Raw genomic sequence first — 18,772 nt, forward strand, 5'->3', positions numbered from 1 at the left:
TTCCTGCTCAGCTGCTGTTGGAGTCAGCGATGCTCAGCTGGGCCTGGCAGGGTGAGGGTGATGGTGGGAGCTCACCCTGACATTCTTCTCCTTGCAGGGTGTGCTGCACACCATGGGTGGGTACATGATTTTTGCTGCCACCTCCTTTAAATACGTGTTTGATTACCAACCTGAGGATGTGTACTGGTGCACGGCTGACATTGGATGGATAACGGGCCATTCCTACCTCACCTACGGCCCCCTGGCCAACGGGGCCACCAGCGTGTTGGTGAGTGCCCTGTGCCCCTGGCTGCTGTCACTCCAGGAAAAGGGAGGTGGTGGTGCTGAGCTGCACCCCTGCATTGCTCTGTGATGGTGTGCAGGGCTCTGTGAGCAAGGGTGGTGCTCTCCAGGGAGGGCATGGTGACTTCTTGGGGGAGTAGTTTGTGTGTGGCTTTTTCAAACTACAAACATTTTTGTAGTTTTTGAAACTGTTTCAGACTGCTCCCCTGTTTCTTTCCCATAAAAGTACAAGCCTTGTGTACCAATGGAGCCAGGGCTGCTCTGACTTAATGCAAAAACTCAATCAGGGAGTGATGTTTTCCCTGCTCATGCTGATTTGACAACTTGTTGTCTAACTCCTGTGCCTGTATCTCTCTTGGCAGTGTAACAGCTCAGGGAGCCAGAGACCTGTGCCCAAGAATCCCCAGGGAAATGCAAGCAGGAAAATCACTGTTATGTTGGGGGAGGCCTTTTGGGAGTTCTTGGTACTTTGGGTTGTGATTCTGTCACAGTGTTTGGACCTCTTGCCCTTTGCCACGTGGGCAGGGTCAGTTGGGTTGGTGGGACTGTGTCACTGTGGTGGCCGCCCAAGTGCCTGTGCTGCAAGGGTGTGTCAGGGGACATCTGCCAGGATGAGGGGGGATGACATCTGCCCAGTGAGGGGGTTCTTGACCCGGGCTGGTTTCACTGTGTACCCCTATAAGGACATGCTGGGGTCCAGCTGCTCTTTGGCTCCTTCTGCTTGGGCAGGTGCTGCAGGTGAGGAGCAGTGAGGAACAGCTATGTCACTGCTCTGTCTCCTGCTCAGTTTGAAGGTGTCCCCACCTACCCAGATGTTGGCAGGATGTGGAGCATCATTGACAAGTACAAGGTGACCAAGTTCTACACAGCACCCACGGCCATCCGGCTGCTGATGAAGTATGGCGAGGAGCCTGTCAAAAAGTGAGTGCCAGTCCCAGGGGAAGGAGGACGTTGGCTTTGCACAGCAAATGCCAAAATGACCCAGGTCTCCTCTCTTCCCCTGTGGAAGAGTGCTGAGAAATCTCTGACCTGTACCTGGAAGGTCCATTTTGGGTAGCCCAGGGGTTCCTACAGGCTCTGCTGTGCAGCAGGCTCACAGCTCCATAGCCTGCTGAGCCCCTGCCAGCCCCCTCCTCTCTGCAGGCACAGCAGGAAGTCCCTGAAGGTGCTGGGGACCGTGGGTGAGCCCATCAACCCCGAGGCCTGGCTGTGGTACTACCGTGTGGTGGGAGAGGAGAGGTGCCCCATTGTGGACACCTTCTGGCAGACAGAGACGGTGAGTCCTGGCTGGGTGTCCCTGGCACCTCTCTGTCCCCTGTGCTCCCTGCAGGGTCTCTGTGCAGGTTTCCCATACTGGGGTTTGGGGTCTGTGGGGTCTGTTTGTTTGGCCTGCCCAGGAAACTCTGATGTGCTCCTTCTCTTCCTATCCTGCAACTCAAGCAGGCTCCAAAAGGAGAAACCTTCCTCTCCCAAGGGTCTCTTCCTAACTCTGCTCTGGACACTGCTCTCCCTCCTCTCTTTCTCTCCCCCAGCTCCAAATCTGTGCCCAGGTTCCCCATCCACTGCCATATCCTTCCCAGGGCCCATGTTCACACCTGCCCTGAGTAGCCCTGACAGGGATGTGCTGTTCCCAGAGCTGATGGCACAGCTGTGGGATGGCCTGGCAAGGCCCAAACTCACTGGGTTTTGTGTCTCTTTGCAGGGAGGCCACATGCTGACACCCCTTCCTGCTGCCACCCCCATGAAGCCAGGCTCTGCCGTGAGTACTTGTGTTCTCCTCCCCAGGAGCCTCAGCAGGGCCCTGGCTGTGCCATGGCTGGGGGGTTGCAGCCTGCCAGGGGCTGAGGGGACATGGGGGGGGAGGTGACCACCAGCCAAAATCCCAGGCCCCGTGCAGCCATACTCGTGGGCCCTGTGTACCACAGCTCTCCAAAGCTGCCCTTGCCCTGCCTCCCACTCCCCTCTGGGTAATGGGGGTCTAATGCAAGGATTCACCTCCATCTCTCCTTTCTCCCTGGTCCTCATGGCAGACATTCCCCTTTTTTGGTGTGGTCCCTGCCATCCTGAGCGACTCGGGGGAAGAGCTGGAAGGAGAAGCAGAAGGTTACCTGGTAAGGAAGGGCTGATCTTCCCCAGCATCCCTTTGTCCATTCCCTGGGAGCTCTGGGACAGTCCTGGTAGAATACCCACATCTTTTGGCCCAGGGAAGGGGTAGAGTCACCATCTCTGGAAGCATTCAAAAAATGTGTGGAGGTGGCACCTGAGGATTAGTGGTGAATGTGGGTGATAGTTAGACCTTACCAACCTTAAAAAATTTGTGATTCTGCCTCCACTAACTCCACACACCCCTTGGGTGGTGGGAGCTGCCTCCAAGGCCATAACTATGGGAGCTTTTCCAGCTGAGCACTAAATGCACGTGCACATGTGGGCGAGGCAGGAGGATAGGAACAACTGCTCAGGCAACCTCCTTCCCCCTGGCCAAAGCTGGTGGGACTTTCCCAGTGGATCAGCACTGGCAGCAAGTGTCTGAGTGCTGCTCATGGCTGTCTGACATCTCTCTCCCTGTGGTGCAAGGCTGGGTTGTTGCTTTGGCTCTCAGTGCCCGGCTCTGTGTCTCACCCCCAGGTGTTCAAGCAGCCCTGGCCAGGGATCATGCGCACGCTCTACGGAAAGCACCAGCAGTTTGAAACTATTTATTTCCAGAAGTTCCCCGGGTACTACGTGACAGGAGATGGTAAGGGGCTCCAGGCTGCTGTGGTCACAGGGGCCTGGGGACAGCAGTGGGAGTTTTGCCCTGTCCTGCCCTCAGAATCCCTTATCAGCTGCTCTGAGGCTGGCACTGCTGCCTCACACTCATTTCTGGCTATTTTTAGGTTGCAGAAGAGATAAAGATGGTTATTACTGGATCACAGGGCGAATTGATGACATGTTGAATGTTTCTGGTAAGAAGGAGTTTTGTCTTCAGTGGGGACCAATGTGCTTTGTGACACTGGCTTTGTGACACTTTTACATCCATTTCAAAAGCCACCTGCTCTAAGGGGATAGTTCTGCACCTGTGATTCTGCTCAGCAGCTTGTCCTCAAGGTGGATCCAGTTTCTGGGTCAGGGTTGTTTCAGGGACACACAAGCCTGTGACTTGGTGACTTCCTGCACCATTTTCCCTGGAGACAAAGCCTTGGAGGGAAGGAACCTTCTGTAACCAGCCAGGACACCTCTGCTGAAGGATTTAGGGCCACAGAGAATCACAGAGCTTGGGCAGGACCATGGGGTTGCTAATCCAACCTGCTGCTCCATGGAGGGCTCACCTCAAGGCTGGATCAGGCTGCTCAGAGCTCTGAAGATTCTCCCACCTCTCTCAACTGAGTCTTTGAGATTCAGCTGCTTCTCAGCCCATCATTTTCCATGTACTCTATTTAATAGCTCCCTCCCTCCTTTCCTGGAGCCTGTATCCTCCAGGTATGTCCTGCTGGCTCTGAGGTGCTGCTTTACTTGTCCCTGGATCAAATTAGATCCTTTCACCTGACCAGCAGTGCCTGATTCTCCACCAGCTGATCATTCTGGGAGTTGACCACTTTCCTGTGGCTTTCTGTGACAGCAGTGCTGGGGTGGAAGGTCAGAGCACAGGTACAGGAGCAGAGGTGTGCAGGACTGAGTTGTGTCACTGCCCCAAGACACAGCACTGGGCTGGAGCCTGGACTCTGCAGATCCAACCTCTTCCTCTGCACCTTCAGCTGACCATGTGGGCAGCTCTCCTCTCACTAAATCCAGCTCCTCCTCAGCCTGTGCCTTGGAAAGGCATCACTGTGAACTGTTCATGATCTGTTCCAGAAAGCCTAAAGGTGGGAGGGGGGAGCAGCCAAGGGAGGTGGCTTCTGCAGGTGGGTGACACCTGGCAGCTTCCAGAGCACTGCAGAAATGAGTGTCACTCTCCAACTGTTGTCCTTTCCTAAGGAGATCAAACTGATGCCCTCAGATCTGTAGTTTAGGGCCTTTTACAGCCTCAGGCCTCTTCCTGCAGGCCTGTAAAGCTCTGTCTCCCCCTTGTTTGCAGGCCTGTAAAGCTCTGTCTCCCCCTTGTTTGCAGGCCACTTGCTGAGCACGGCAGAGGTGGAGTCAGCCCTGGTGGAGCACCCCGCGGTGGCCGAGGCTGCCGTGGTCAGCCACCCCCACCCCCTGAAGGGAGAGTGCCTCTACTGCTTTGTGACCCTGAGAGAGGGCTACGAGTTCAGCAAGAGCCTCACAGATGAGCTCAAAAAACAAGGTAGCAACAGGCAAATATTGGGGAGCAGGGAGGGGGAGGACGGGTGATGGAGGGGTTAAAGGCTTGGGTGCTGCCTGTGGTCTGGGGAATGCAGCGTGGACAAGTGCCACAAGGTGCCTCTTGATTACAGAGCAGGCTGACAAAGACTAAAATTAGTTCTGCCAGCCTTTGGCAGCTCATGTGATGCCATCTCTGCCTCGTGGGAGCTGGCAGCCCTGTGAGAGACTGGGGTGCTCAGCAGGCTTTTGTTTGCAGCAGGGCTTTCCCTGGCAGACTGGGACATCCTGAGAGGATCATGGGGTTTCTTTAGGGTGGTGCTCTGGGTGTTTGTGCTCTGCTCTCAAGGAGCTGTTCAACTGCAAACTGCAGCATTGAATACACCAAACAGAACCCATGGCAGCTTCTTCTCTGGAGGAACCCAAGAGTGAATTTGAATCAATCCTTGCTTTGTCAAAACGGTCAAATGGTGTTGGTTGTAGCTCTTAGGGAGGTCTCTGGAAGATGGAGGGAGTGAAAAAAGGAGTACTCTCACTGTTGGGGAGCTGTGCTTCTGGCCCTGTTGGCATTGCAGGTCTTCTTGTTCCCAGACACTGCCGTGCCAGGTGTTCCAGGAGCTGGGCTCTGTGTCTTAACCTTCTGTCCTTCTATCATGGAAAGGATGTGTGGCTTCTCCTCATCCCTGCAATGAAAATCTCTTTTTTTTTTTGCAGTCAGAGAAAAAATTGGGCCCATAGCAACACCTGATTACATCCAGTACGCCCCCAGCCTGCCCAAAACCCGCTCAGGTGAGTTCCAGGGCAGGACTGGACAGCTCCTGCCAGTGGAAGTTGAGCAGCCCTGCTCTGCTGGTCCAGGGCTGCTCAGATTAGGGGAGGTACAAGCTCAGGGAGAGCAGGATGTGCAGGTCTGGTACTTCCCACTTCTGCTAAGGATGCTGAAGAGATCCTGACTCCTGGGGAGAGGGACTTTTTATATGGACAGATAATGAAAGACAAGGGCTGATGGTTTTAAACTGGTGGAAGGCAGGTGTACATTAAATAGACATAAGGAAGGAATTGTTCCCTGTGAGGGTGGGGAGGCCTTGGCACAGGGTGAAGCTGTGGCTGCCCCTGGATCTCTGGAAGTGTCCAAGGCCAGGTTGGACAGGGCTTGTGGATAGTGGAACCTGGGACAGTGAAAGCTGTTTCTGCCCCTGGTTAGAAAGAGATGATCTTTAAGATCTCTTCCAACCCAGACCATCCTGGGATTCTGACTCCTGCTTTCCTTTCTTGGCTGTCATTACAGGAAAGATCACCAGACGGATATTGAGGAAGATTGCCAAAAATGACCAAGATCTGGGGGACATCTCCACCTTGGCAGACCCGGGCATCATCACACAGCTTTTCGACAGCAGATGTGACACTAAGCAGTAGCAGCAGGAGCTGTTCCTGCTGTGGCAGTGGCATCTGATGAGCAGGTCCCTCCAACAGCCACTGCCTGCCCAGGAAGAAACCTTCACCTGTTGAATTGAATGTACCAATGGTAGGAACGAGGAGAGTCTGGCTCTGGAGAGGCCGTGTCCATGCCCTGGATGAGGTGTCTGTCATGTTCCAGATGGATGTCACACATCTGAGGGTCAGCCTGGTGCACAGAGGGACTCATCCTCCTCCTTTTTCAGCACCTCGTTCTTGATTTTAATTTAATTTGGGGGGGTGGGGGAGAGGGTGTTAATTTACTTAATGTCTGGAGGGGCCCTGGCACCTTGTGCACAGTGGGAAGGAGCTTTGGGGGTTGGAGGGGAAGTGATGCTGGAGTTACTCAATGCAGGCAGGCCTGGGAGGGGCATCCACCACTGCCCACAGAGCAGCTGAGCTTCCTTTTGTGCTTGGAGTGCTGCGGGAGCAGTGCAGCAGCCACATCATCACTGCACGGCTGTGCTCATCCTGCATCCACTGGCCTGCTGCTAGCACAGCTTCCTGCAGCCTCCAGGCCAGTGGGGCAAGGCTCCAGGGAGCTCTGGGCTTTAAACAGGTTTTTTTGGGGCAATCTGATACCAAGATCTGCTGCTCCTCACTGTGTTGTGCCAGCTGGTGCATTGTGCCCTGTCCAAGGTCCTTCACTGGCCATGGACACCACTGGGAGCCAGCAAGGGAAAAGCCTTGGTGTGACATTTCCATGGAGCCCCAGTTCCTCCAGCCCTGCTGCACCAGCTCAGAGCTGAAACAGAGCTGGAGCAGCTGGATGCTCCTTTTGTGTCCTGGGGGAGGATTGGGAGCTGTTACACCAAAGGATGGAGAGGAAATGGAGTCAGGCAGAGGCACCTTTCTCATGGCACCATGAGCACTGCTACAGCAGAGAAACCAAGGCAGGCAGGGCTGTGGGAGTCCTACTCATTTCCTCATCAGGAAAAAATGGTGGGAGATGTTTAAAGTCAGTGTTTGCTTAAATCTGACATGACTTAAGGATGATGAGAGCTAAAGGCCCACAACCCTTTTCCCCAAGAGCCTTGACCACCACCAGGGTCCTGCCAAAGCCATCCTTCCTCCAGTGAAGGACCTTTAACTCCAGCCAGAGCTGAGCTGGGGCTCATACCTCCTTTGCAATGTCTCTATGAAACCTGCATGTGAACTCTTTGATTTTGCACTTAAACCAAAGGAGAACTGGGCTTTAAAACTTGCTGCCACAGCTGTTTTGGGGAGTGCCAGTGGCCTGGGATTACCTGCAACCTGAGCTGACTTGGGGGGGCTAGAAAGGAGGAGCAGCTGCCTCTGGGTCAGGCTGCTCAGGGCAGGTGTTGGGGTGCTCTGCTGGGCTGTTGGCCAAGTCCCAAATCTCACTTGTTACCTGCTGCTCTCACTGGCACAGCACCTGTGTCACCTGTAACCTTGGTGCCTGCCTGTGTCCCATGTGTCCCCACAGCTCTGTACCACTGGATTGTGCCACCTTGGTGACAAGGATTCCTACATCATCGTTCCTCCTGTTACTCTTTGTCAGCTATGTAATTTTGGCTGGAAAACAGCGAGAATTTAATGCAAAATGGAATAAAATTCAAGAAAACAAAATGGAAACAGGCTTGGAGTGTGTGTGGGTGGTAGGTGCTTGTGTGCTTCTGAGTTCAGGGTGCTCAGTGCAGTTGAGGGGCCATGCCAGAAATCAGGACTGGCTTTTGGGATGGGAGGGGCAGGTTCCTGCCAGCATGATGTTTTTCCATGGACTGGGATTTACTGTGGCTGGCAGTGCTGGCTCCAGGGCTCCATCCTGTGCCTCAGTTTCTCCCTGGTCTCCAGCCAGTGCTGCTCCAAGGCTCTTGGAAAGCACAACACAGTGTTACACACACATGTCACTAACTCCCTCATGCAGCACTGGTTCCAGGGAGCTGGGTGAGGAGTTTCAGGGCTGTCAGCACAGCTCAGGGCTGTCTCACCTCCATCCCAGGCCTGCTCCCCTTCCAGGCACAGCCATGGATCTTTGCACACCTGGCCAGGTGTGCCCCTGGGCTCAGACAAACGTGGCACAAACAGCAGTCAGATTGCACATTCCTTTTAATCTCTGGCTTTGGGGTAATCAATCCCCCAACAAAACACCCAGGAAGCCCAGTTTCAGTCACACTTGGAGAATGGAGCAGTTTCCCAGGTGACCAATTGGTGATTGATGCTGCAGCAGCAAAGAGCCAGCAGGGCTGGCACTCAGCACACCCAGTCTGCAGGAATTCTGCCTTTGTGCTGCTTCTGTCACTCAGCACATCCACACTGCAGGAATTCTGCTTTTGTCCTGGTTCTGCCACTCAGCATATCCCATTCTGCAGGAATTCTGCCTCTGTGCTGGTTCTGTGTAACTGACAGGGCTGGGCTGAGCCTGCCTGAGCTCTTTGCTGCCAGAAAGGTGCAGCTTTTAGGGCTGAGGAGGAGAAGGGGCTGGAGGAAGAGGCAGAAGACCTTGAGCAGGAGAGCCCACACTCCTCCACTGCTGTGCTGTTCCCACTGATCCATAAAACCTGGAGGGAGCCACATCTCCCCCTCTGCTGGTGCTGGTCCCAGAGTAAGGTGCTGGGAGCTGGGGCTGTGCTGCCCAACCTCCCCTGCAATTCCTTTGCTTCCTCACCACAGAGCTCCCAGGCTCAGCAGCAGCATTCCCAAGGCTGGGGCTCCCTGACAGGAAGATGCTCAGGGTCTGATTTGCAGGAGGATGCACTGGCCCAAACCCAGGGTGCTTTGGGATTTATCAACACACACAAGGCTCCAATTCCCTGCTGCCTTGGGAGCTGCCTCCATCTCTGAGGGATTCTGTGGAGATCTGTTGGACAGGGCTGCAGGAGACAGCAGGAGCCTGCCCTAGACCCTGCACTGCTGCCTGCCCTGTGTGGCACAGAGGCACCCAGTCCAATAAAACAGGAGTTGGGCAAAGCAAAAGCAAGAAGCCCTTGGGCAAATTACCCAGGGCAGCTGTGCCTGGTGCAGGAACCCTGAGGACCCTCAGGCACAGAGGAAAACAAAAAGCAGGACAGCAGCAGCATGGGAAGGAGGGCTGGAGGGGCCATGGGGAGTGGAGCTGGGCTCTCCTCTTTAAGCTGGAGAGCACTGAGGCACTGGATGAAGAAAAAGGCTGATACTTGCCCATCCAACTTTCTCCTCTCATTCCTTAGGCTGTGTATGTCTCCAGAAACCATGCAGCATAAGGAGCTCAGAAGTGGGAGCAGCACAAAGACCTGTAGTGGTACCTTGACCCTTTGTTCTGCATCCCCCTGCCCCCAGAACCCTGCAGTCCTGGGAGTCACAGCTGGGCTGTGCCCAGGGCAGGGCCCCCTGAGCAGGCAGAGCAAGGGAATCCCCCTTGAAGAAGCTGGGAAGAGCAAGGGAATCCCCTCCTTCCCGGAGGGGGAACCACCAGAAGCAGCTGGGGCTGGCACCCAGGACCTCTGAGCAGCTACATCAGTCCCTCCTCACAGCCTCCAGCAGTCAGACCGTGGCAAGCACCCTAAGGAGGAATCCCTGGGGCAGATCAGCTCTTGAGGCAGCAGAGAAGGAGGGTGGGCTGTGGCTCCTCACACCAGGTACGGCGTGTCCAGCACGGCCACCCCCGCCGCCCCGCCGCCGTCCGCGGGCTCGATGGCCTTGGTGCGCAGCAGGTGCCCGGCGGCCTGGTTCAGCACCAGCTCCCTGCCCTGCCTGCAGAGAGAGGGACACTGAGCACACAGAGAGGGACACTGAGCCCCTGCAGAGCACAGAGCACAAAGCCCCTGCACAGCACTGAGCCCCTGCAGAGCACAGAGCACAGAGCCACTGCAGAGCACAGGGCACTGAGCCCCTGCACAGCACAGAGCACAGAGCCCCTGCAGAGCACAGAGCCCCTGCAGAGCACAGCACTGAGCCCCTGCAGAGCACAGGGCACTGAGCCCCTGCACAGCACAGGGCACAGAGCCCCTGCAGAGCACAGAGCACAGAGCCCCTGCACAGCACAGCACTGAGCCCCTGCAGACACTGAGCCCCTGGCAGGTCTCTGGGGCAGCAGGATGCACCTTCCCTATCAGCACACAGGGCACAGCAGAGCTCCAGGGTTAACGTGGGGGCCCTGCAGTGGTGGCTGCACTGGCCATGCTGAATGCTGCCAGAGCACCTCTGCTCCCAAAACTGTGTGAAAAGGACTTTAATTTATACCCTATGGAAATGTGGCCTAGGAGGGTTTTAAACAAAAGCAGCTCCTGTTAGGGTTGAACAGGCATTAGGCCTTTCAGAAGTCCCTAGGGCTTCAGAAAAGCCACACATGGGGCTGCATCCAGAACCCAGGAAGTGCTCCCAGAAATCAGGGATGACACACATGGAGCCCAAGATCCCATTGCACCAGTGACTGCCAGCACCAGCCCTGTGGTTTTGCAACAGCTCATCTGGCAGCAGGTTCAGAGCAGCAGCTCAGCATGTGCACACGTGCTCAGAGCTGCTCCCAGGAGCACAGACTGAATGGTCACATCTGTCCCCTGCACCTGCATGTCTCCAGACATCTGTCCTGTGATTGTGCTTGGGCTGCATAGAGGGCAAAATGCTCCTCCGCCACATCAGGAGCAGGGAACAAGCACACTGCTCACCTGACATAGACACCAAAGATCCCAAGCTCAGAGATGCACTCGGACACTTGGAGGGGGCTGTGAGCCCTCAGCAGGTAATTCAGTGCTGGCTGGGGTTTGATCTTATCCATCAAGATGTAGGAGGTTCTCTCAGGGCTGTCTTTGATCCTCTCCAGAACCTCCCTGAGCTCTTCACCATAGAGGTTGTTCCCTAGCAAACAAAACCAGCACATCAAACCCTTCCAGGACAGCAGAATCCCCTAGCCCCAGCTCTGTGGCCAGCCCAAATAACCCAGCCTTTGTCTCCCCAGGTGCTGCCTGGGCTCTCCACACCCAGCACCAGGGCCTTGGGAGCTCCTCCAGGAGCAGAACTGCCTTAGTGGCAGGACTAGTCCCCATGGATATGAGTAGCCACAAGCCACCCTTTATCCCTCAGCACAAGACCAGGAGCTGGCACAGAGCTCCTGCCTGTCCCAAATATAGCACAGACCACAATGGAAACCCCCAGGGGCCCAGCTCACACCTCCAGAGCCCAGCTCATACCTCCACCTTCACGCTGAGGCTTCAGCACGAAGCGGTCGGGGTCAGCGATGGCTGTGGCAGCTATTCTGTCACCCTCTTCACCCTGGCAGGAAAGGATGGAAACAGGTGGACACCAGGAATCAATTCTTCATGGACATGGGAGTGAGCTGGATGGAGTCACCATCCCTGGAGGTGTGTGGTGGTGTTCACAGGGGTCCCAGGACGAGGGAAGGATGAGAATCTTGACTCCATGTTTCAGAAGGCTGATTTGTTATTTTATGATATATATTGTATTAAAAGAAAATTATATATTGAAACTTACTGAAAGAGTAGAAGAAATTATTTCATCAGAAAGCTTGAAAGAATAGAAAGGAAAGGAATGATAATAAAATCTTGTGACTGCCCAGAGAGTCCGAGACAGCCGGACTGGGACTGGCCGTTAATTAAAAACAACCACATAAGACCAATCAATGTTGCATTCCACAGCAGCAGATAATCATTGTTTACGCGTCATTTCTGAGGCCTCTCAGCTTCTCAGGAGAAAAAATCCCAGCAAAAGGATTTTTCATAAAATATGTCTGTGACAGAGGTGTTCAAGGAATGATGGAATGTGGCACTCAGTGCCGTGGTCTAGTTCATAAGGTGGTGTTTGGTCAAAGGTTGGACTCTGATCTTGGAGGGCTTTTTCAACCTAAATTATTCTGTGAAACATCAGGGAGCAGCAGGGACTCCTCAGCAGATCCCTCTGAGCAGAGGCACCAACAAATTCCCCAAGGCCCACTGCTTGAGAAGAAGAGAGGGCTTTGCTTAGAGCACAGGAGTGCATGTCCCCTCCTGCTCCAGTCCCCCTCCCACTCACCTCATCCAGGGAGTAGAGTCCTGCAAAGGTGGCTCTAATCCGAGCGATGGTCTCGGGGTGGCCTGGCAGCAGCTTCTCCAGTGTCCCCTGCCTGCTGAGCTCCTGCTGCACCTTCTTGGTGCCCGCCAGCTGCGTGGCAATGTCGGGGCACTTCACTGCCCGGGAGCGCTCCAGCAGCAGCCGCGCCTCCCAGTTCTGAGGCAGAGCAGGAGCAACCATGCCAGGAGGGAAAACAACACACAAAAGGTTTGCTCTGCTCTTTTCTGTGCAGTGCTTGACATATGGTTTGTCTCCTCCCTGCCTGCTGGCAGGGACAGGGGGTGGGAGTAGCACTCCAGAGAAAAGCAGGCATGAATTTCCCGCCACCTCTGGGTGGCACAGTTAAATTAATCCACTCTGTGCACCTTCCTCAGCTTGTCCAGTGCTGCCACCTCGAGACACCAGCAAGATCTGCTCTGTGCTATTATTACCTGCAGCCTGATCATGCTAGGAGAGCACAGTGATTGTACACCAAGTCTGAAATCTTTAAGCAGGTGCTCATACCTGCGTTAACCCCTAATGTACAGAAACAATTCAGTGCTGCACTAAGGGATGACCCCCTGGAGAAGAAAGCCACCCATGTTTCTGCAGGGTCATCCACCTGCTCTCTGGAGTCACAGCCTCCCAATGCTCTCAGCCCCACTGGGCAGGACTGACCCCACCCTAGACAGGGTAGCTGCCCCTGGGTTATTTGGAGCTCTCTGGGCAGTGCCCAGCTGTGGTTGCTGGGGCAGGGGGGTGGGTACTGACCTGCTCGTCGTAGACCTGGGGCACGTAGCCCTCTCTGTAATACACCACTGCGACCTCCTGGCCGTCCCTGGAATGGAAACCAGAAGTGCTCACAGAGCCAGGTCCCAGCACCAAGGGGGGATCACGGCCCCCTGCCCCTTCTCCTCTGGCCTTCCTGCTCCTGCCTGGCTCTGTCACAGCAAGCTGAACACTGCAAGCTCCTCTCCACTGAACCACAGCTCGGCCTGTCCCAAGGCACAGGGAGCTGACACCCAACCTCTGCTCTAACCAAAGGCTCAATAATTCTGACACCCAGCTCTGCAGAGAGGTAAACACCTCATTTTAACAGCTTTTAACCCCATGCTGTCCTAGGGGACTCAGCCTGGAGAAAAGGAAGCTCAGGGGGGACCTTGTGGCTCTGCACAACTCCCTGACAGGACAGCCAGGGGATGTTGGGCTCTGCTCCCAGGGAACAGGGACAGGACAAGAGGAAATGTCCTCAAGTTGCACCACAGGAGGTTTATACTGGAGATTAGGAGATAACATTTCACTGAAAAGTTGGTCAAGCACTAGGACAGGCGGCTCAGGGCAGTGGAGGGACCTGAAGATGTGAGGTTCTGGCACTTGGGAACATGTTCAGTGGTGCTGGGTTACAGGTGGGACTCAGTCTCAGAGGTCTTTTCCAACCTTAACAGCTCTGTGATTCTTGAAGCTGGAAGGAACAAAGTTCTTCTTCTGTGGCAATTCAAGGTAAGACATCAACTCAACAACCTGAGAGGCACCAAGCCAGCCTGCCAGGGTTGGGCTGGCAGCACAGCTGTAGCACCACACACCCAAGCTCTGGCCTCAAAACTGTGCACTTGGTCTGGGAGCTGCTGGCAGGCAGACAGGAGGCATGCAGCAGTGACAGGGGAGGATGCTCAGGAGGAAGAACAAGGGATACCCTTTCCCCTCAACTATCCAGCCATGACAATACATTCATTAATTAAACACAGCACAGACCTCAAAGGTCGAAAAATCAGCCTCACTACAGAAAACTCACTGTCATGAAACCACGTGTTAGGTTCACATAGCTCCCAGCACATTACCTGGAAATAGGACAAACGTCACACTTGGGACCAGCTGGGAGTCTGTGATCCTCCCATCCTGGTCTCCACAGGGAGCAGGCAAGACACAGACAGTTCAAACCCAAGAGATTCCCAAAGGACATGGAATGCTTCTTCCTCCTGCACTAACGACCCAGCCCTGCTCCCCCTGGCAGAGCAGCACTGAACAGTAAACAGGAAATGGCTCTGTGGGAGCCTCTCAAACAGCCAGGGCTGCTCAGAGCAGACCTTTGTGGAGGAGGTAAAGATCCCCCAGAGCAATGAAGGCTGAAGCCTGAAGGAGGGAGATTATGACTGCAGCTGTAAGGCACTGATGTGTATCTGCAAAATCTCACCACCGTGAACACAAAGCCATCTCAGCTCCAGGAGGAAGCAGCAGCCTGGAGCATGGAAGAGAACTGCTTCCTCAGTCATTTCTTCCAGGCAGCTTTGGCTGCAGGCTCCCACGGGCAGCCCCATGTGCTCAGGAGCTGGCAGGAGTGCGCACCTTGGCTCATACTCACATATACAGCCTCCTGCTGGCATCCAGGGAGCCCTGCTCAAACACATCCCGGAACCGCTTCCTCACCACGCGGATATTCCTGCAAGAGCAGTGCCAGAGTCGCAGATCATGGGTGGGGTTCGTGGATCTATAGGTTCCTTCATAAATAGCCTCAGGCTTTGTGCTATGGATCCAGAGAAATCCTACAAATCCCAAAAAACTCCCTGTTTAGGAACCCATCCTACATTCCCTCTGATCTGCCAGCTGTTTGCTCAGCTTTCCATACCAGAAACTGAACCATCTCCTCCCTCCTTTCCCATCCCAGGAAAATTCAAACTTTACCTGTTCCAAAGTTCAATTTCTATACAACGCTGATCAAAAATATTCCTCTGGACTTCTTCCACCAGAAACATCACCACAGCCCTGGGAGAGATACCGAGGACATCATTAAACCCATAAACACTCCACACACTCCTAGCTGGATCACCAGCTTTCCTGGATTGTTACACGAAACAAGGGACACTGGCAGTGTGTTTGGTATCTCCTCCCAGGCTCCCTCTTCCTCTCACCCTTTGAGACCTCCCCATCTGAGCTGGACAGCTTTCCATCTCTGTGATTCAGGCTCCCTGCACTGCTCCTTACCTTTGGGATCCATAGAGCTCCCAGGCTTTGGCAATTCCCAAGGCCAGCCCCTTCGCTGGGTTGTTGGGCAGCAGCTGTGATGCCTCCTCACTCTTCCCCAGCACATTCAACACCAACCTGTGGAACACAAATGCTGTAAATGCCATGTCCATGCCCAGTTGGAGCAAGGGAACAGCCTGGAGAACACAGGGGCCATGCAGTGGGAGGTGCTCCTTACCTGTGGACGTCAGCAGTGCGGGAGGTGAGCCCTCCAAAGCTGGCAGCAATGGTGTTTATTTCTATCTGCCTCAGAGCTGCTGTGCCTTCCAGCCCACAGTCAAACATGTAATCCGAGCGGTTGATGCCCAAAACCACAGTCTGCAACACAGGGAGGGCAGCTGGGGTCTCCTGTTGCCTTTAACTGCAAATCCTTTCATGACCTTACTTCAGAATCCTCCCAGGGCAGATCCAGTCAGAGAATCCCAGAAGGGTTTGGGTTGGAAGGGACTTTAAAGATCACCTCACCCCAGCCCCTGCAGCTGGCAGGGACACCTTCCACTAGAGCAAGCTGCTCCAAGCCCTGTCCAACCTGGACTTGAATATTTTCAGGGGTGGGACAGCCACAGCTTCTCTGGGCAACCTGTGTCAGCACCTCACCACCTGCACAGTAAATTTCCTAATATCTCATCTAAACCTGTTCAGTGTCAGTTTGAAGACACTCCCTCTTGTCCTGTCACCCTCAGTTTGATACAAATCACGCAGGTCACACACCTGGGTGCTCTGCTCCCTGCCCACGGCCCTCTGAGAGCTCCAGAGGAGTTCCCAACACTGAAAGTAAAGGAGCTTCTGCAGGGATGGCCTGGCCAGTGCAGGTCCCAACAGGACACACGTCCCTGCACACCCTGAGGCTCCCAGAGGACAAAGACAAACCCCACGAACTCCTCCCTGTACAGGCCAGGCTGTTTCCAGCAGCACCAACCAAAGAGCTCAGCTGTTCAACAGGGCAAGGTCCTGAGCTCAGCAGCTGTGACAAGACATTGCAGGGCAGGGAGTGACCAGCCTGGCACAGCTCAGAGTCCACAGTGCCAAAGCTTGCAGCCAGAGCCCAGGCACCCCACCACAATGCCAAGGGGCACAGACCACGGGGATCCCCTGCCCATGTACCTGAGCCAAGCCTTCCTCCAAAACCTGCTTGTAGATTCTGAAGAGCCGAGCTGTGAAGTCGTCGACCTTGATGGTGCTAGAGAGAAACACAGACCACATCAGCTCCCTGCTGCTGTCACAGAGGAACGAGAAAATTAATTATTCTGCAGAAAAAGCCCTTAGCAGGGGCATTCTCCAGCATAAAGAGCAGTACCATGTCCTCTGGGGATCTCTTGGGTTTGAACTGGGGCTCAGCCAAGTGCTGTAGCAGTGTGAAACACCTCCCCATGAATGCTCAGTGCAAAACCACAACACAAACCCAGCTTGCCAAGCACAGCCTCTCCACAAAAGGCCCTCCTGTGCAGAGGTGACTCACTGCCAGGGCAGAGATGGGACAGAATTCTGCAGGTTAAGGCAGAAACTACAGGACTCTCTGGGCCTGCACACACAGTTCAGAGAAGCTTCATCCAATCCCCCTGTCCTGTCAGGCTCCAAATCCCACACACTGTGGCCCTGCTAGAGCAGATCTGGCTTTTCCTCAGGGCCCCAAATCCTGAGCAGCACCTCCAGGGAGCTGCCCTGGCACAGGGCATGCACCTGAGCACACAAAAGCCCCAGGTGCTGCATTTCTAACCACAGGTACAAACATGTCCCCACAAGCTCTGGCTGCAGGCAGCTCTGGAACAGAGCTCCAAAGGGTGAGGATTTAACAGAACAAAAGGATGCTGGAAAACAGCCTCCTCTGCTCTGTCCCAGTGCCAGAGGCAGCAGAACATGCACAGGCAGCACAGAACAGGCAGTGGGAAGGGAAGAGGGATTTGTGGAAGCATCAGCCGCACAATCACGAGTGACAAAGTCAGGGATGGTCACTCCAACCCAGGGTAACAGCCACAGCTAAACTCAGCAGAACTCAGGAGCCAGAGCTGGACAGTCCTCCTGCAGCCAGAGCTTGTGGCTGGGAAAGAGGGCAGGGGGTGACTGAGGGAGGGTGTGGAAACAGAACAGACACCTCCTTTTCATCAGTGCTGCAGCAGAGCTGGTGGTTACTGGACAGACACAGGCAGATGCAGAATAAGACTAAAAGAGACTCCTAAATCCAGGACTCAAAGACTCCAGTGATTTGCATTTAAGGCCCAGGGGCTAAAAAGCTCACAAGTATGAATTCACAAGCCTGAAAAAGTGGCAAAGTTGAAGATCATAGCAGGGAATCAGGTCTTGGCCAGATGTCCCATTTTCTGGGGCCCAACAAGACCTCAAAAAGGTATGGATGCCACAAGGGTGATAAAGCTTTACATCTAAAATATTTCTTTAAAATGCAACATGCAAAAACGTTACCTGGCCAGAGTTTGCTCCAGGAATTCTTTGTTTTGACTGACAGCATCCACCAGCAGGTTAAAATCCTGCTGGACAGCATAGGCTTGTTCAAACAAGGCCCGTGGCACTGCAGATGGGAGCAGCGTGAAGGGGGCATAATTCACCACCTGCAGGTAGGGATGCAGCACAGCAGTCAGGTCTGGGCAGCTCAAGAGGGGCTAAGGAGGCTTCCTCTGCTTGTCTGAAGGCACCCCCAGCCCTGCAGGGCAGACATATGGATGGCCTCAACCCTGCTGATTCCTCACTTCTGAGGGTTCTGCTTTATGAACCACCACAGGGCACTGCTGCTCCAGCACCTGGGCTGGGCTGACTGCCTCCCCCTGAACTGGACAGCACTGCCTCCAGAACTTCTCAGGGGCAGAGAAAAAGTTAATTTGCCAGTCCTGGGCTCTGGCTATCTGGTTCTTACTTCCTTTGATCCCTGCTCCAGAGCCCTGGCTCATCCCACATCTCAGGCACAGGGTCACACTCACTGTCCATATATTACACCACAGAGAAGTTTCCAATTCACCTGGACTTTCACATGAATCAAGGGACACTGGCAGTGTGTTTGGCCTCTCCTCCCAGGTTCCCTCTTCCTCTCACCCTTTGAGATCACTCAGAGCCCTTATGTGACATCCAGGAGCAGTGCTTTGGTGAACACCTCCCTCCTTGTACCCCTGCCAGCTGCCTGCTTGTCCCCAGGCTCCTCAGGGACCCTTCCCCAATGGTGCCCCATCCCTCCTGCACAGGAGCACTTCTTCCTCTGAGACCCCTCATGGCATTCTGCTCCAACAGGCTGAGCCCTCCCAGCCATCTGCCAGGTAAATCCCACACATCAGCCACCTCCACCCCTGTCACCTCACCCCAGTTGTGGGACAAAGGCTGACTGTAGCTGGGAACATGCCAAAAGAGGCCCCTCCATGAGACTCTCCTCTGGTTCAAAGGTTCATATGGGTGGTGAGAGGCTGGGAAAAGGATTAACTCCCAGCACCACAACAGGCAGCTTCCTAAACCTCCCCAGATCTATCCCTCTCCTTGGAAAAGCACAAACCACAAATCTGTATGGCAGGGCTGCCCCTTGGGGAGCTGTGCTCATCACCGGGATGGGCTGTGAGCTGCGCCCCAGTGAAGAACACTCAGGGCTGTCCCTTGGGGAGCTGTGCTCATCACCAGGATGGGCTGTGAGCTGCACCCCAGCAAAGGACACTGAAGGCTGTCCCTTGGGGAGCTGTGCTCATCACCAGGATGGGCTGTGAGCTGCGCCCCAGTGAAGAACACTCAGGGCTGTCCCTTGGGGAGCTGTGCTCATCACCAGGATGGGCTGTGAGCTGCGCCC

The 18,772-nt window shown here is 54.6% G+C and overlaps 2 protein-coding genes across 2 annotated transcripts in view; one reads left to right on the top strand and one right to left on the bottom strand.

Moving 5' to 3' along the window:
- ACSS2 (acyl-CoA synthetase short chain family member 2) overlaps positions 1–7,584 on the top strand; it is a 29,570-nt gene extending 21,986 nt beyond the window's left edge. The window contains exons 8-17 of the mRNA XM_014310233.2: positions 98–268; positions 1,070–1,203; positions 1,426–1,558; positions 1,985–2,041; positions 2,313–2,393; positions 2,908–3,016; positions 3,156–3,224; positions 4,367–4,543; positions 5,254–5,328; positions 5,828–7,584. Of these exons, the coding sequence (XP_014165708.1) occupies positions 98–268; positions 1,070–1,203; positions 1,426–1,558; positions 1,985–2,041; positions 2,313–2,393; positions 2,908–3,016; positions 3,156–3,224; positions 4,367–4,543; positions 5,254–5,328; positions 5,828–5,955 (1,134 nt within the window). The 3' untranslated portion in view covers positions 5,956–7,584. The remainder of the gene's footprint in view (positions 1–97; positions 269–1,069; positions 1,204–1,425; positions 1,559–1,984; positions 2,042–2,312; positions 2,394–2,907; positions 3,017–3,155; positions 3,225–4,366; positions 4,544–5,253; positions 5,329–5,827) is intronic.
- Positions 7,585–8,046: 462 nt separating this feature from the next.
- Positions 8,047–18,772, bottom strand: part of GSS (glutathione synthetase) — an 11,939-nt gene continuing 1,213 nt past the window's right edge. Inside the window, exons 2-12 of the mRNA XM_005428750.2 lie at positions 17,416–17,593; positions 16,102–16,177; positions 15,176–15,315; positions 14,959–15,075; positions 14,659–14,739; positions 14,339–14,416; positions 12,751–12,817; positions 11,962–12,156; positions 11,124–11,205; positions 10,602–10,791; positions 8,047–9,687 (exon numbers count right to left, since the gene is read on the bottom strand). Coding sequence (XP_005428807.1) covers positions 9,564–9,687; positions 10,602–10,791; positions 11,124–11,205; positions 11,962–12,156; positions 12,751–12,817; positions 14,339–14,416; positions 14,659–14,739; positions 14,959–15,075; positions 15,176–15,315; positions 16,102–16,177; positions 17,416–17,593 — 1,328 coding nt within the window. The 3' untranslated portion in view covers positions 8,047–9,563. The remainder of the gene's footprint in view (positions 9,688–10,601; positions 10,792–11,123; positions 11,206–11,961; positions 12,157–12,750; positions 12,818–14,338; positions 14,417–14,658; positions 14,740–14,958; positions 15,076–15,175; positions 15,316–16,101; positions 16,178–17,415; positions 17,594–18,772) is intronic.

The sequence above is a fragment of the Geospiza fortis genome, unplaced genomic scaffold (genome assembly GCF_000277835.1).
Source record: "Geospiza fortis unplaced genomic scaffold, GeoFor_1.0 scaffold468, whole genome shotgun sequence".
Classification (NCBI taxonomy): domain Eukaryota; kingdom Metazoa; phylum Chordata; class Aves; order Passeriformes; family Thraupidae; genus Geospiza; species Geospiza fortis.